This window comes from Sceloporus occidentalis, unplaced genomic scaffold (genome assembly GCF_023333645.1).
Source record: "Sceloporus occidentalis isolate IW3139 unplaced genomic scaffold, rSceOcc1.0.p SCAF_8, whole genome shotgun sequence".
Classification (NCBI taxonomy): domain Eukaryota; kingdom Metazoa; phylum Chordata; class Lepidosauria; order Squamata; family Phrynosomatidae; genus Sceloporus; species Sceloporus occidentalis.
In genome coordinates, this window is record NW_028316988.1 from 2914317 (window position 1) to 2931268 (window position 16952).

The 16952-nt window shown below is 45.3% G+C and overlaps 1 protein-coding gene across 4 annotated transcripts in view; it reads left to right on the forward strand.

Annotated features, from left to right (window-relative positions):
- The window catches only part of LOC149307668 (calsyntenin-1-like), a 57014-nt gene extending 40826 nt beyond the window's left edge, over positions 1-16188 (forward strand). For 2 of the 4 annotated variants that reach the window (XM_089534220.1, XM_089534221.1), the window contains 9 exons: positions 3359-3409; positions 4753-4910; positions 6080-6228; positions 7909-8135; positions 8400-8570; positions 9567-9712; positions 10151-10292; positions 11879-12063; positions 13105-16188. In XM_089534220.1, coding sequence (XP_089390346.1) covers positions 3359-3409; positions 4753-4910; positions 6080-6228; positions 7909-8135; positions 8400-8570; positions 9567-9712; positions 10151-10292; positions 11879-12063; positions 13105-13296 — 1421 coding nt within the window. In that variant the 3' untranslated portion in view covers positions 13297-16188. The remainder of the gene's footprint in view (positions 1-3358; positions 3410-4752; positions 4911-6079; positions 6229-7908; positions 8136-8399; positions 8571-9566; positions 9713-10150; positions 10293-11878; positions 12064-13104) is intronic. The other 2 variants (XM_089534222.1, XM_089534223.1) reach the window with 1 other exon arrangement.
- Positions 16189-16952: the final 764 nt, after the last annotated feature.

The following is a 16952-nucleotide window of genomic DNA, read 5'->3' on the forward strand; positions in this document are numbered from 1 at the left end:
GCTCTGTGTGTGTGTTGAAGGATTTTGCTACTTATGGCTATAAAAAGCAATGCTGCAGCAGCAGGAGGTTTTTAACATGCAAAGCAGGTTGGCATCACTATTCCCTAAAGGCTGCATAATGCTGAGTCACAGACTCCAAGGCCTTGGCACTTTTCCTTGTCAGCATCCCGAGAAAATGGATACCTGGGTTTATCCGAAAGCAGAGGAAAGCAGGGCACTGACCTCTGCAGTGATTTTGTCCTTTCCCATTTCAGTCTTATTTCCATTCAAATGGCAACTGCCTCCCCCCCCTTCCAAAAATAGGCTGTTCCTTGTTCAAAATGACCCAAAATCTATGTTAAAAAGTGAGCTTTCTTTTCAATAGGTTCTAATACTTTCTATTTCTGCTGATATCCTTCAAGGCATCTGCAGTAGGATATTAGAAAGATTAAAATACCAGTACTTTTTTGACTTGAAACAATGGCTATCACATGTAACGCTAACCATGGTCGAGTGCTATGTGCCCAGGCAGAAGGGATCCCAAGCAAGTTCTCAGATCTCACACTATCTCCTTCTCTCTTTCTCGCACCTGGCAGAAGGAATAAACCAGAATTCAGTTTAGCAAATGATGCAAAAGAAGACATGCCTATCATCTGCATATCGTATCAGATTTGCAGATGACACCAAATTTTTTTAATGGGTGGTGGGAGCTAGTACTCCAGAGGACAGGCTCAGAATTCAAGATGGCTTTGACAGATTGGAGAGCTGGGCCAAGGCTAGCAAAATTAATTTCATCAAGGATAAAGGTCTAGGTAGAAAACGTGAAATGCACAAATATATGATCGGTGACACCTGACATGTATGCAGTGCATGCAAAAAGGATCTAGGGATCATAGTATATCCCTAGCTAGACAAGAGTCAACAATGTGGTGCAGGAACCAAAAAGGCCAATTCAATTCTGGGCTGCATCAATAGGAATATAGTATCCAGATCAAAGGAAGAAGAAGTGCCACTCTATTCTGCTCTGGTCAGAAGCACCACAGATAGATGTCTACAGGCTGGAATGTGTCAGAGGAGGGCAACTATTATTACTAGGGGTCTGGAAACCAAGCTTTATGAGGACCAAAAGTAACATGATAGGCATCTTTACATATCTGACGGGATGTCAAGTAGGAAATGGGAAGAGCTTGTTTTCTGTTGCTTCAGAGAATGAGACCCAGTGGCTTCAAATTGCAAGAAAAGAAATCCCACTTAAACATTAGGAAGATTTTCTTTAGTGTAAGAACTTTTTGACGGTGGAATAGACTGTCTCAGAAGATGATGGGTTCTCCTTCTTTGGAGGTCTTTAAACAGAGCTTGGATGGGCATCTTTCAGAAGTGTGGTAGTTGTGTCCTCCTGCATGGCAGGGAGTTGCAGCCCCTTCCAGCTCTTAAGATTGAGCCTTGAGGAGAGGTAGGAAAGAGATAAAATTTATTATTATTATTATTATTATTATTATTATTCTATAATTCTAGAACTTTGGGCTTGTAATTAGTTATGTGTGAACCAGGAATTGTGCTTTCAAATAAACTCAGGTCGCTTGCCTGATAAGCCAACTATAAACCCTGGATAGTTGAGCTAATGTGGTTAACAAACTAGATTTATAAAACCACAATTCCTGGTTTGTTCAGAATGGAAAGCCAGGGGTCTGCCAAAGCACCCTCCTTCAACCTTGTGCCTTCCTGGCACACCAGGATTAGAGCCCTTAGATATCTAGAGGGCTATAGATTAGGGAGAGCTGTGTTCACTTGAAACTGCAGCCTGATTTATATATCATCCCTTCCCATGCTGGAGGAAGAGAGGCGAAGGAAGAGGTTGCATGTATTTTGGCACATACGCATAACACTAAGCCTTAGCGTAGCCTTGTGTGCACTCCCTCCCGCTGTGAAAAACACAATATTAATCAATATTAGAGGGAAGCATTAGAAGGGGAGTGCTCACAAGCGGCAGGTAGGGAGGGTTGGAAAGGATAGCATGCTGGGCATTCTTGATTCCATCCCAGCATTGGTATTTTTAAAAAGAAGCTGGAAAATGGAGCTTCTGAACCGTGGAGAAATGCTTCTAATCAGAGGAGATGTTACGAATGGTACCTAAGGGATTGTTTTATGACTGAGCAAGGAGAGTATGGGCTGGGCTAGTCCTGCTGCTTGGCACAAAGCGGTAGCCATCTCTGGAAGCAAAGAGCTAGTTTTTGGATTTATTCAGCATGTATTTGTGCTGCATAGAAGGGACAGAACTGCGCATAAGATTTTTCTACCTCCAATAATCTTTTTTTTTTTTTTATTTGGTGAGTGGAGGCAGTAAAGTACCCTGGAATGGCTGCATTTGTGTGAAAAAGAGAGGGGTGCACATCTTTGGAGGCCTTACTGGCTCCATAAAGGTCAGTTGGGGGCATTCTGAAGCAAAGAAGTATTGGTTTTGAAAAGAAAAACCTGCAGGCATTTAACTGCAGATATTTTTAAACCCCGTGGGCCACAAAAATGGCTCTTGGGGACCAAACTCTGCCCATCCCTGCTCCAGATAGACTTTCTAGATGTTGTAGAACAGCTTTCTTTAGCCATGCAGCCTCCAGATCCTGAGCCATAGCCATGCTGGATATGGTTGTTTGGAGTTGGAACAACCAGTGTCTTGCATTTAGCCAAATGTCATCATAATTTGGTAGACGATGTTTCAAGAGACCATCAATAAACTCTACTTGAACCATCACAAAACCATAACCCTTTGTCGATGCAGGCGATGGAGTGATGGTTCTTTAAAATAGATGATGAAGAACTTTTAATTTCCAGTCAGCTGTGGCAGTAATGCGTCCATATAGTTCATACTGTGTGGGTTATTCTCCAGTAATGGCTCCACGGTGCACCATGAAGTTTTGTTGGAGTACCCAGGAAATTTACGTTCTCCTTGGGATTGCATGCAAGGATCAGAACGATAAGTAATGTCTTAAATTTATCAATATGATTGCAGCCTAAATGTATTTCCATACTGTCAGAAGATTTGGGGATTGAACCCCCAAGCATCTGGACAGTACCATCTTGGGGGAAACTACACTGCAGGTATCTTTGTCATTTTGGGGGGGTTTCCTGGGCAGAGGCGTGATGTGTGTATGTTTCGGATGCATCAGAATGAGCGTCATTTGCTCTGATTCCAAGATCCAGGAGTCTCTGTTTTGAAGTGGAGAAATCTTGATTCTGTACCGAATGCAGAGAGAGCCGGGTATCTGGTAAACAGAGCACGTCTCTCAAGGATTGTGTGCTGCGACAGATAAACGTACAGGACTTAACCACCCGGTTCCTTCTCTTCTTGTCCCTCTTCTCTTCTTTTCTCTTGCCTCCTCTACAGAATTTGCAGGAAATGAGAATGACACAGAAAAGGCGACTGAAAGCCCTGCAGGTTGCTGGTGTTCTCTCTCTTTCTCTCTCTCGTTTTTGCTCTTAATTTTTTTCCTCCTCCCCTCACTTCTAAGCCAAGACATTGCTTCATCTCACACACAGCATGAAATGACAGCATCACATTGTGGCCGTTGAAACGACGTTGTGTTACGGGGCTTGTTTTTCTTCCGTTTTATCTTTCGTTCTTTCTCATGCGTTCACTTTTTTCTTTCAACCCCTCGCCCCCGTCCCTTTGGCGATAACATCCAAGTGCAGATTCATTTGCAAACTAAAAGGCGGTGGAAGGAAAGCAGGGAAATGAAGAGGGATCAGATATATTTCATTGCGGAAGGGTCGGTCACTTCATTGGCTTGCCCAGGAATACGATAGGAAGCTTTTGTGGTCACTTTTGGTGCTGACTGGATAGTGGATCGCTTCCTCAAAGCCAAGGAGCCACTTGGGAAAGCCATGGTTTTCATGAACTTCCTTTCCCTAAGGGAAATGGGGGATGCTATGAGTAGGAAATGTGGGGAACCCGTGGCTGACTTGTTTTCCAGAGGTTCAGTCAGTTATCTACTTGACCCCTTTCCTCACGATTGCCATTTCTAGTTCATTTATCAATGGCTCAGTGAATTTCACTCCTCAGTTTGAGAGAACTGAACAAAGATGTTCATTTCATTTTAAATCAAAGATATGGAATTGGATTGTAGTTTTGAGGGAGAGGGTGGAAACCAAAGAGGAAAACCAGGTAAACTTCGTCAGATCTGTTTACAGAGGAGTCATAACTTGGTGGCTGACCTTGTGTGCAGAAGGTCCCATGTTCTGCCACAAGCATCTCCTGGTGGGACTGGGGAAAAGGATCATCCATGAGTTCCTAGAGAGTTGCTTCCAGTCATGGGTAACAATACTGACCTACTTGGACGAATGGTCTGGCTGGACTTGATGGCATCTTCCAAGGTTGCTTGTCCCAATGTTCCTCCTAGGGCAGTAGATGTTCTCTTTCTGTACTTAGTTTAGGCAGCCATCGCATCTCAGAATCTGAAGAGCATCCTTAGTGCAGACGTTACATTTGCAAAACAAGGGATAGCCATAACTTTATGGTTGAACAAGGTCATTTTGCTTCCCTCTTCCCCTCCCATCTCAGTAGTCATTTTGCATGAGTGAGTGTCTTTTAAGTTTCTATTGCTTTTCTTTTTCTTTCGTTTCAACATCCGGTTGTGCTTGAACGTAACTGCAAGGTTAACTCAGGAATGGGCACTGACTAACCTGCATGCCGGTTTTAAGAACAACCATCCAGTGCTTAAGAAAAAGCAAAATCCCAACTTGGATGCTCAAGATGACCCTCTTCCTTTACCTTTTTCAAAGGTGGCGAACTCCGCATGGCCCAGTACTTCCGAGGCAACTTGGCCGGTTTAATGATTCGCTCGGGTAAACTGGAGAACAAGAAGGTGATCGACTGCCTTTACACCTGCAAAGAAGGACTGGATTTACAGATGGCAGACGGTGTTGGCAAGGGCCTGAAGGTAAATGCGTGCTGCTGTGAAGTAGTGAAAGCTAGAAAGCAAAGATGGAGCAGATCTATCTTCTCTGTGTCATCTGTCTCTTTGATAAAAGAGGGAATAACACCTCTCTACACATTGCCCACATGTCTATTAAGATGGCTTTAACTGTTGCTTTTCACAATATTGAAAACTTTCAGTAGAGAACATAAAGAAGAGAAGGGAAATTTAAATGACTTGCCCAGCAACTAGCCTTGAATGTTTCTCTTCTTTTTCTCCTGTTAACCCCTACATGGGTATGCCTCAATAATTCACGCGAATAGCACAATTAAATCAAGAAAGGAATGAGAGGTATTGTTTCTTATGGGGTGTGATAGAATGAATTGCTGTACCTGGAAACACTCAAGTCTGTCCCGCAAATTATTCCCAGAATTATTGCTTAATTTTGGGGCAGTATTTGCCTGTAAGAAAATCCCGCAGATGCATGAGCAGGCAGGCATGATGGGTCTGTGTGTCCCTCCCACACACACACATAGTTGTCATGCACAATGGATTGGGGACTGGGAAGGGACTATTGTACAAAGCACTGTGTACCGAAGGTCCCTGATGTAGCTCAGGAGCATGACTAGCTGAAAATCTGGAGAGCTACTGCCGGTGAGCATGCTGTGGACATTGCTGGATATCATTAGACCAATGGTCTGAATCAGCAGAAGGGAACAGTAGCCTCATGTTCCTGTGATTCCTATTGAGCCTGTAGGAAATCTCCTGCATTGCAGAAGGAGCTGTTTGAGAGAGGGAGGTCTCTTTGCTCTCTTCAGCTTCCTTATCTTGCAGGAGGCAGCGTCATTCTTTTCCTGCTGCAGGAGTTAGTGAACCTTGCAGTGGTGCAGAAAACATGTGTGCAGGGCAGTAGTGTTTGTAACCTGTCAAGTTCTTCGGGATTTTACTGGGTAGCGAAATACGCTACCAGTATGTGTGGTGAACTTTTGATAGCCTATTAGGGGCACTCCAACCCTTATAAAACTCCTCTTAAACTTACCTTTCCCATGCTCACTACAGAAGGCCTCCTGATCTCTGCAGCAAAGAACCAATGGCACAGAATGAATTATGTGTATACTTCTGAGGCCTGATTTTCCCCTGCTCCTTCTGTCTCCCTCACTGTCCTTTCGCTGTTTCTCTTGATCCACTTTCAGATCCACATGAACCCGAGCCAGTCAACCCTGAGCTTGGAAGGAGACGACATTGACAGGTTTGACAAGGCCATGCAGCACATCTCCTACCTGAACTCTCGGCAGTTCCCGACACCAGGCATCCGCCGGATCAAGATCACCAGCACTGTGAAGTGAGTCCCACCTTGGTCAGAGACCAAATGCAGATGCAAAGCTATCATGGGGAGCTGGAAGGTCTCTTTCAGTCCATGTGTGTGTGACAAAGAGCAGCCCTCCAGTTGTTGGACTGCAGCTCCTATCAGTCCTATCAAGCCAGTGGGGACAGATGATGGGAGTTGTAGTTCAGCAACATCTTGATGGCCACACTGTCCTCATCGCAGTTTCCAGTGACTATATAATTCTAGATCCAAACCAGCTGGAGTAGTTCGTTCTGATCCATCCTATTCAGTGATGGAGATCTGCCAGGGTGACTTTCCATGGGTTTCCATGGCTGATGAGGGATTTGATTCCTGGTCACCAGCATTCTGGTCCAACACTCAAACCACTGCACCACACTGGATATGTACATATACATCATATTTATTTAAGCTCTCTAATCACATTTTGAAAGCTCTTACAGGCTCCGAGTTGATAACATTTGCAAGATAAAATCTAATCAGTTTTCAAGTTTAAAAATCTGAAATAATTTAGAGAGGGGTGACTGTGTGCCAGCCTGTTGCAACAAAAGCAGCGGGTGGCATCTTAAAGACTCACCAGTTTATTTGGCATGGGCTTTGGCCAACTACAGCTCGCCTGCAAGATCCCTTATGTAACATGCATCTGATGGAGTGGGCTGCAGCAAGCAAAAGGTTTTGCCAGATAAACATCAGTCTTGAAGGAGTCACAGCACTCTCTGGTGTACCAGCTTAAATGAAATGCCATGCTGAAGGCCAACAGCTGAAGGATCTCATATCTGGGAAAGACCAGCTTGAAATCTTACTGAGGTACCACTGTTTTTGAAAATATACAGAATGCAGTATTAGCAAGAAGATAGGCTTCGTCCCCAACTTGAAAACACCCCCTCCCCAGCATAAAGAAGAAAAAAGGAGGATGCAGTAGCATAGATCTATCAGTACCTTTGAAACTAACTGAGCTTTCATGGATTTTAATTCCCTTCTTCAGATGCACAGATAGAATGATATTAAACTCACAGGTTTTGAAGCAAGGTGTGGCGGTGGGATAGAGTGTAATTTGGTTGAAACACCTGAGGCTTTTCTATCCTCAGGAAGTGTAAATATCTGAAGGGAAGTCCTTTAGAAGATGGAGCCAGCTTGTTTTCTGCTGCTCCGGAGACTAGAACCCATGGATTCAGATTGCAAGAAAAGAGATTCCACCTAAAGGTTAAGAAGAAATACTTTACTGTAAGGACTGTTTGACAGTGGAATAGACTGCCTTATAAATGGGCTGGGATGGACTCGCCTTCTTTGGCAGTTTTTAAGCAGTGGTTGGATGGGCATCTTTCAGGAGTGCTTTAGTTCCTGCACACAACTAAATGCACACTAGATGCCCTTACAACTCCGTGATGCTTTGATCTGCAAGAGTCTCAAGAATGTGAAGTCAAAGGCTTTCATGGCTGACATCCATAGTTTTTTGTGGGTTTTTTGGGCTGTGTGGCCATGTTCTAGAAGAAATTCTCAGGAATGTTTCTATACTCTGCAAGTGAGGTATAGCTAATGTATGGTTTGGTTAAGCTTGCTGTCTGATTTTCAAAATGGGGTGTTCCTGAGGGTGGTGATGCTCATTCCATGCACCGTGGGTCTCTCCTCCTGGGATGGGGACCTCTTTTTATCAGCTGATGTCTGTGGCCTTTGCAGGTGTTCCAACGATGAGGCCTGCATCGCCATTCCCTTTGTCGACGGCTACATCATGGTCTTGCAGCCTGAAGAGCCCAAGATCAGCCTGAGCGGCATCAACCACTTTGCCCGGTCGGCTTCAGAGTTTGAGAGCCCCGAAGGAGTTTCTCTCTTCCCTGAGCTTCGCATCATCAGCACCATCACGCGGGAAGTGGAGCCAGAAGGAGATGGCGATGAGGATCCCACAGGTAAAGGATGCTGCTCACCTGGCTGGTGCAGCTGATAAATACTGAGTCCTAAACACAAACTTAACACAGGAGTACCCTGAACTAGGTCACTGAGATATGAAAAGCCATCAGGTAACACTATTTGAAACACTGAATACTTCACAAAATATTAGAACACTGTTAACAAAATGAGTAAAGGAGAGACAACAGTGTGATTATAATAAACTACGTCAACCTTTTAAACAGTATAAATGCAACATGTTCCCCTCTTCCTTTTCTTTCCAGTCCAAGAATCCTTAGTCTCTGAGGAGATCATGCACAATTTGGATACCTGCGAGGTCACTGTGGTGGGAGAGGAGCTCAACCAGGAGCAAGAGAGCTTGGAGGTTGACATGGTGCGGCTGCAGCAGAAAGGGATGGAGATGAGCAGCTCCAACCTCGGCCTCATCATCACTGGTATTTTCCTTTCCTCCTTCCACTGCTTATGAGTTTTGGCATCCAAATGTCACAGTTAGAAAAGAGAGAGCCAAATAATGGCAAGTGGCTCCTGAAGTCTTGAAGCATTTTTCAGTGTAGAATTTGGGGATGCCTGTGGATAATGTTTTCAAATGCATAAAATAAAATATATAAGATTAAAGAGGAAAGCAGTTATATTTGAAATGCAGCTATCAAAATAGTTAAAAACACTTTTGTGATATAATAATGTATGTGCTTCATAACAAGGCAATCCATTAAAAATACAGGCAAACTAAAGTTGAATGTTATTAACTGAATATACAGAGAGGTTACTGTATATAGAGGTTTTTTCCCCCAAGCCAAATTCATGGACCCCCTGAAATCTTCTCATCAGACCCCTTGGCTGAGAACCCCTGCTCAAAGCCATGGCTTGCCTGTAGTGGTTTGGTAGCATAGTCCTTTGTTTTATACTCCCTGGACTTGGAAGACTGATGGTACTCATGCGCATCTGATCTTGTGGGCTAGAGTTAGCAGAGAGATTTTAATATTTTCAGAGTCCTGTAAGCAAACAATGGTGTTTCACTTCTGCATGTCTAATCTCTCATCCGTCTCAGCTATATAAAACTAAGGATGTGTAACCTAACATTCAACAAGAGCAGAATGCTCTTTTTAAATAACCATCAACGTACACTCCACATAGTTCAGACCCTGTGAATTATGTTTCCAGAAATTATAATTACACAAAGTAGAATTATGAGGCTAAATCCATGGTTCATTCTGCCCTAAACCATATCCATTGAAATCAATGGGCTATACATTCATTGTGATTTCTCCCTTATGGATATACTTTAGATAGGACTAAGATTGGATTGAGTTAAATGCCTTGAAAGTGCAAAGACAGGAAAATAAGTCTTACATCTGCTTTCTTTTTCTTACTTACTTGTTATAACTTGCCCCCAAGAGCACCCACTAGCTTCTGTGTCTCTGTCCTTCCAGGGGTCGATACCATGGCCAGCTACGAAGAGGTTTTGCATTTGATCCGCTACCGCAACTGGCACGCCGTCTCTCTGTTTGACCGCAAGTTCAAGTTGGTCTGTTCGGAGCTCAATGGGCGCTACGTCAGCAATGAATTTAAGGTGGAGGTACGTGAACAGGCCTTGGCTGCAGCCTTCAATACTACTAGAAAACTGGACTGAAATGAATAGAGTGACATTCAAAAGAGAAAAAGTGAAATTCTGCATTTAGGCCACAAAAACCCAATGCAAAGTGTAGGATGAGGGATACTTGGCAGGGCAGTAGTGCATGGGGAAAGGACCTTATTTTTACAACTTATCACAACTAGATTGGATAAGTAGGGTTATTGGGTGTAGTTTTGGAGAGAATCACTGTAATGGAGGTTAGTCTTTTTTTTTTTAACCTTGCCTTTTCTTTCTGTTCCGGATTTCTTTTAAACCAAATGTTGGAGCGTTTGCTTAAAAGATACTTTAAAAGATTGGATGGGGCGGTATATAGTGAAGAGAGGCAGCTTGTTCTGAAATAAGCTCATCTCGGTGGCTCATCTGATCTTTCCTTTTTGCCAGGTGAATGTGATCCATACTGCCAACCCCATGGACCACGCAAGCCACATCGCAGCCCAGCAGCCCCAGTTTGTCCAGCCCATCCACCACTCCTTTGTGGACCTCTCGGGTCACAATCTTGCCAACCCTCACCCTGGGTTCTCCGGTAAGGCCTTCTCACAGAAACCCTTCCTCTAGCCCCTTCGGTTGCTTTGGAGCCCTTCTTTTTCCGGCTGAGGACTGGTATTGTTCTGGCTCCCTTCCTGGCTGATGCATTAAACGAATTATGTCTGAGCAGCCCTTAATGTCTTGTGGGCTGTGAAATTCAAATCCTCCCAAGAGGCCCAAATGGCCTGCCAGGTTTTTAAAGCATGGCCCTTTATATAAAAGAGAGAGCGAGGAGATCAGTGTATGTTTTTCCTGCCTCTCAAGGGAAGAATGAAATTTCTAAAGCATTGCCAAACTTGGGAAGATGTAGGTTGCTGTTCTCTTGGGCCCAGAATGAATGAATTGGCAGATCTGGATTTGTTGTGGAAAATTGGTTGAGGACATTGACAGCTGCAACATGCTAGACTTGGTCTGTTTGCCTCCTTTTTTACCTTCTGGAGTAAATGCCTGAGTTTCTGGGACAGGGAGTGGGAAAAAACTGATAGGATCCTTCATGAACAACTGGAGGTTTTGACTTCTTTCTCTTTAGCTACCTTCCACATTACTGCACTGCTCTCTTACAGTGCTGCTATTCCACTTATACTGCTCTGGCTGCCTCCTGTTGCATCCTGGGGTTTGTAGTTCAGTGAGGCCTAAGAGCTCTCTGGCTGAGAATTCTAAATGCCCCTCCTTTAACTGCAAATCCCAGAATGCAACAAGAGGCAAGTCAGAGCAGTTAAAGTGGAATAGCATCACTATAAGAGTGTATTGAGATAATCCCAAGGAGAAAGAATAAGAGGCCCCATACAGACTGCCAAAATAAAGCTTCTTCGGGTCACTTTGGAGCTATGCTGTTTAAATGATGCATGTGTCCTAAGAGTCCGGAAGCTGCACCAAAGCTGTGCTCCAGTCCTTATGACTGGATTGTGACTTTGGCATGGCTTCTGGCCTCTTAGGACGCATGCATCATTTAAGCAGCATACCTCCAAAGTGACCTGAAGCAGCTTTATTTTGGCCTGTCTGTATGGGGCCAAAGTTAGCCAAGGTTGCCCTAGTCCAGTGGTGCCTCGTACAGTCGGCCCTCCTTATCCATGGATTTTTTAATCCATGGATTCAACCATCCATGGCTTGAAAGTATTTTTTAAAAAATATACATTCCAAATAGCAAACTTTGATTTTGTCATTTGATATAAGGGTCACCATTTTGTTATGTCATTGTATTTAATGGGACTTGAGCATCCACGGATTTCGCTATCCACAGGGGGTCCTGGGAACCAAACCCCAGCGGATACCAAGGGCCCACTGTACTTTTGAAAGTGAGCAGTCTGGAGTGTCATGTGTTCCAGAGGTACCCTTTTTCGGGACCTCACATCCTGATGCACTTGTTCTGTAATAGCTGTCCAAGATGAATATTTAGAACATGGCAGTTTCTGAAGAGGACTTACTTGTACTAGAAACATGACACTGAATTTCCCAACACTATGATAAAGGAGCCAGTGCAGAGGTAATGCATCTTTGGGCTGCAGTAATTTCTTCTGCACATGCTAATGGTGCCACCTTGTGTCTTTTCCCCTCTGGCTCCCTTTCATAAACCCTCGCTCCTAGTGGTTCCAAGTACAGCCACCGTTGTGATTGTGGTGTGCGTCAGCTTCCTGGTTTTCATGATCATCCTTGGAGTGTTCCGGATCAGAGCCGCCCACCAGCGAACGATGCGGGATCAGGATTCGGGGAAGGAGAACGAGATGGACTGGGACGATTCGGCTTTGACCATAACCGTTAACCCCATGGAGGTAAGTCTCACCTGCTTCTTATGGATGTTAATGCAGCTTCTGTTTATGACGCTGGACTCCAAGGGAAGGGCCAGGACTTCCTAATCCTAGTGACATAGGACATCTCCTTTGTGTGCTAGAAGTCTCTGGTTCCACCATTGACATTGCAGCTGCTCTGGACTCAGAGGAAGGGAAACATCAAGATGCTTTTACACATGGAGTTCATCCCTGTTTTCCTTTCCCCTCAGAGCCCAGAGCCACTGTATTTTCATTTTATGCAGCAGGGGAGAGGCTTTGTACCAACACAAAGGGGTACAGATAGCTTCCTGTGACCCAAAAAGAAACACACATGCACATAAGCCCCACTTACACATACATCACTAACAGAATCCACCCTGTTGTCCGCATGTTGCTGTTCCTCCAAAAAATATGAGGCACGAAAAAAGAATGTTAACATGGAAACTAAAGAGAGAGAGGTATATAAATATGGCATCACTAAGAAATAAGCATTGCTGAAGTAAGAAGGTATTTTTCAAACAACAGAAGGTTGAAGAGATCAGGAAGGCTATTGTTTTATGTTGTGTATTGTGTTGTAAATTTTGGTTAGGCTGTGGGTTGTTAATGTTTTTAACTCAAAATAGGGTCCATCTCCCTCTTGAGTCAAGTGGCAAAAGATCCATCCTGGGACAACCTAAAAGAAGCACCAAACTCCTCCATTCTCTCCACTGAGGTGTTGGTTCTGGCCTTTTTGAATGGCTGGACCGGAAAATAGAAGCATTCTTTGGCATCATTTTCCTTTCCTTCATTCTATACATCCTTGGTTGCGTGCCCCTAAGTTTTACCCTCGACTTATACACGGGTCATATCAAAATTCAAGATTTTGGCCCCAAAACCTGCCCTCGACTTATACACGAGGTCGACTTATAGTCATGTATATACGGTAATTAATAAAAATAAAAAGTCATTTAAAAATACAAATGCAATGGTAGCTGCAAACCCCCCAGGAAGGAGACTCATTGGGCAAGAGTAAAAAATACCGACGAGTGTGTGTCTCTTTACCAGACCTATGAGGACCAGCACAGCAGCGAGGAGGAGGAAGAGGAAGAGGAGGAGAGCGAAGACGGAGAGGAGGAAGATGACATCACGAGCGCCGAGTCGGAGAGCAGCGAGGAAGAGGAAGGGGAGCAGGAGGACCAACAGAATGTGAACAGGCAGCAGCAGCTAGAATGGGACGACTCCACGCTCACCTATTGATCCCAGCGCTTCCCGGCGTCAGCGTCGTCGTCTCTTCTCTCTGTCTCTCTTTCTTTTATGTCGTTGCTCTTCTGTTCTAGAAGACTCCACTGCAAACCACTCCATCGCTCTCCGGGACGCCTGGCGTGAGCGGGCCGCTTGGGCCGGCAGAGGCAACCAACGCACCCCGACACAAAATCCCCCTCCAGCCTCATCCACATGTCTCTCTCTCTCTGTCTCTCTCCCAGCTCCCCTTCCTTCCCTTTAGGACTCCAGCTAGCCCCTCTTCTCCCTCCGTTCTCCCACAGTGACTGGATTACAATTATGGGGTTTGGGGCGATTGTTTTTTTTACTTTGCAAGGGACTGCCTTGTATTCTCTCCCAGCGTCATCTGGCTACGACAGCTCCGTAGCCATTGCACACTCTCGGTTTTTATCCTTCTCATTTCTTAGGGTTCCTTTCATCTCGCTTCCTCTCCCAGGACGAGAAACGGCGAACGCCAAGATCGTTGGGTGACCCAGGGTTAAATTCTTCCTCTCTCTTTCTTGTTTCGATTTGGGTGCTTTGCCGGGGAGAGCAGGTGGCGGCTCATGTCATCCCACCCACCCATTCCTTCCCTGAACCTTTTAAAACTTGTTTTCCGCCCCCATCTCTCTCTCCTCCCAAACTCTAGTGCATGTGTAAAGTCACAGAATGAGGTCCATACGTAGACGATTAACAAGACTTTTTAATATTTTGTAAATATATCGGAATTATGTAATTACGTCACTTGTGGTAGTGAAAAAAACAAAACCGGGGTGGGATGGGGAGACTTGGGAGGGAGGGAGGAAACCATGCTCAAGTTTTAAAGACAAATCATGCAGCATGCTGTAGTGATAAGGTTTGGGTTTTCCTTTTCTTTTTCCTCTTCTGAAACTCCTGCTGCCCGAAGCATGGGGCAAGTTTTCATTAATGTAGAGAAATGAACGATGATCCAGTGGCATTGGACTCGGCTGCCATCTCCACTCTTGTCCCAGGCCCTGTTTTTGTTTCTTTCGTTCAGAGAAAAGGCCGAAAAAGAGAAAGGAAAAGTGATTTTAGTTGCAAAAAGACCCCCTCTCTGCGTCTGACTACCCTCCCTTCTCATGGTTTGGGTCCTTATCCGTTTTGGTTTTGAGAACAATGTGTCTGGGGCACTTGGTATACATATATATATATAAAAATTAATGAATTGTGTCTCTTTTTGTTTGTTCGTTTGCACAAATAGAGAAGAGCCCAGTTGCCGCTTTGGCCGGGCGCTTTCTGATTCCATGCTCCTGCTTTGCGCAGGAGGCTCCGATGATTGTAATGGCAATGATGGCAGTCCGGAAGGCATGGCTGCTATTGCGGGGTAAACTAGGAATAAGGCGTTGGGGGAGGCGGGAAGGAGGTTAGTGGGGTACCATTCTTGTCCTTCGAAAACGCTCCAGTTTGTGGCCTGTAACTCCTTGTACAATGATTTGGGCCTCTTGGTCTTTGGGCACCGTGGGGCGCGAGGCGGTGCCATTGTTTACACTGAATGTCTGTTAAGTTTTTCCTCTGTTTTAAGATGATTCCTGGCAACCTTGTGAACCCGGTTTAAGGCACACAGTTGGAGGAGCGGGATTAATGGGGACGAGGGAACCAGCATCCCATTCAAATCTCACCTGGGTTTTGGGACAGTTTCCGCCCCTCAAAGTGCAGAAAAGCAAGCGATGACCCCAACGGCGTGGCGGTGACGGCTCGGCTTTTCACGGGGGCGGGTGGCCCTTTCCCCTCACTTTTAACTTTTTCCTCGAACGAGTCTTAAGTTGGTCGCCGCTTTGCTTTTGCAGTTGTTTGGGTTTTGGGGAGGGAGTTGCGGCTGGGGCTGTTTTGCTCCATCATGCGCTGCTAAGTAGGAGAAGCAAAGTTGGAGGCATTTGGTATCTGGCAGAGCATCTTCTCTTCACTGCAGAACACCACTTTCAGGGTGAGATGCTCACAATGCTGCTAAAAAGCTTAGTTTACGGTGGGGTCAGGCATACAGACAAGAGACAAGGGGGCTTGGAGAGGTTGCGTGCAGAAAGTCTCCATCTCTAGAGATGGAGAAACCTTGGGAGGGTTGTGGCCGGCCAAGGCAAACCGCACTAAGCGCGACGATGGACCAAGGGTCTGCCTTGCTGCCCAGAAGCTTCCCAAGTCAGTGCTTCCCAACTTTGGGCCCCTTGGGGTTTGGACTTTAATGCCCACCATCCCTTACTTGGCCACGCTGCTAGCTGGGGATGCTGGGCACTGGAATCCAAAACCTATGGTGGGCCAAAGGTTAGAGAACCACTCGGTGCCTATCCTTAGCCGTGAAGCGTACTTTCCCTCCTTCCCTCGGCTTTGCAAAAATCTATCCGCCGGGTTTAATTTCTAGGAAAGCTGGTCTCTGGAGTGCCTTTTACTACGGATGGCTCTGAAGACAAGGGAGGTTTAAAACGTACCCCTCTTTTATAACTCTAAAAACCTAGGTTTCTATAATGGGCAAGGGATGCTGGTTTTAGACTACTTTTACATGGTCACTGCTAGTTTTTAAGTTTTAAAAAGATACAAAGCAAAACCTGGGAAGACTTTTAACCTCTGTCCAAGTTGTCCTGTGTTTTAATGTCGCTGCGTAGAAGACTCTCGACCCCCTTTTCCCCACGAAACCGTCACTGTAGCGGCTGTATTTTAGAGACTGTAAACCCGATTCATGTGCGTGTGTCTTTCTCCTCTCTCTCTCTCTCTCTCTCTCTTAAATGCTAATGCTGAAAGGTTGTAAACTTTTATTTCCGACGCGGTTTGTAGCCATCATGGGTCTAACATTTCAGATGTGTATATTGGTAAATAGGGTCAAGTTTGGAAAAGTCTGAGCTACAATAAATTTCTGGTTCTGAAAAAAAGAAGTGTCCTAGTTAACTTCTGTGAAAGACTCTTTTGTTCAAGGTACTTTCTGATGATGCTTGGTAAAGAAACATGGAGTAGCAGCGCACCGTTCAAGAGGTGTGCTGATGTGTCCAGGGACTTAGTTTGGGGCTACAATTCCCATCGCCCTTCAATCAACCCACATGGCCATGGCCCTGGAGGGCTCAAGGATGCTGGGCATTTCCAGAAAGGAGCTCGAGGGAGGGACCAATAATAATAATAATAATAATAGGTTTTATTTATATACCGCCCAATCACTGGGAATCCGAGCAGTTTACAATAGAGGGGAAAACAGACAGTTCCCTGCCCACAGGCTTACAATCTAAAAGACACGACACAAAAGGAGAAGGGAATGGTGAGGGGGGAAGGAATCAGGTCCAGCATTCTTCTCTCCCTCTGAGGCCTGGACCAAGGCAGATGGACTGGAGGGAGGGCTCTTCTTCTTCAGGCTAGCCCTGATGGAACTGGGCCAGTGTAGTCTCTCCCTCAGAGGCCGAAAGATGACAGTTAGGGAGGGAGGAGCCTCTTTCTTCAGGCTAGGCCTTGATGGTACTGGGCCAGCCTTCTCTCTCCCTCAGAAGCCGAAAGATGACAGTTAGGGAGGAGGAGCCTCTTTCTTCAGGCTAGCCCCTGATGGAACTGGGCCAGCCTTCTCTCTCCCTCAGAGGCCGAAAGATGACAGTTAGGGAGGGAGGAGCCTCTTTCTTCAGGCTAGCCCCTGATGGAACTGGGCCAGCCTTCTCTCTCCCTCA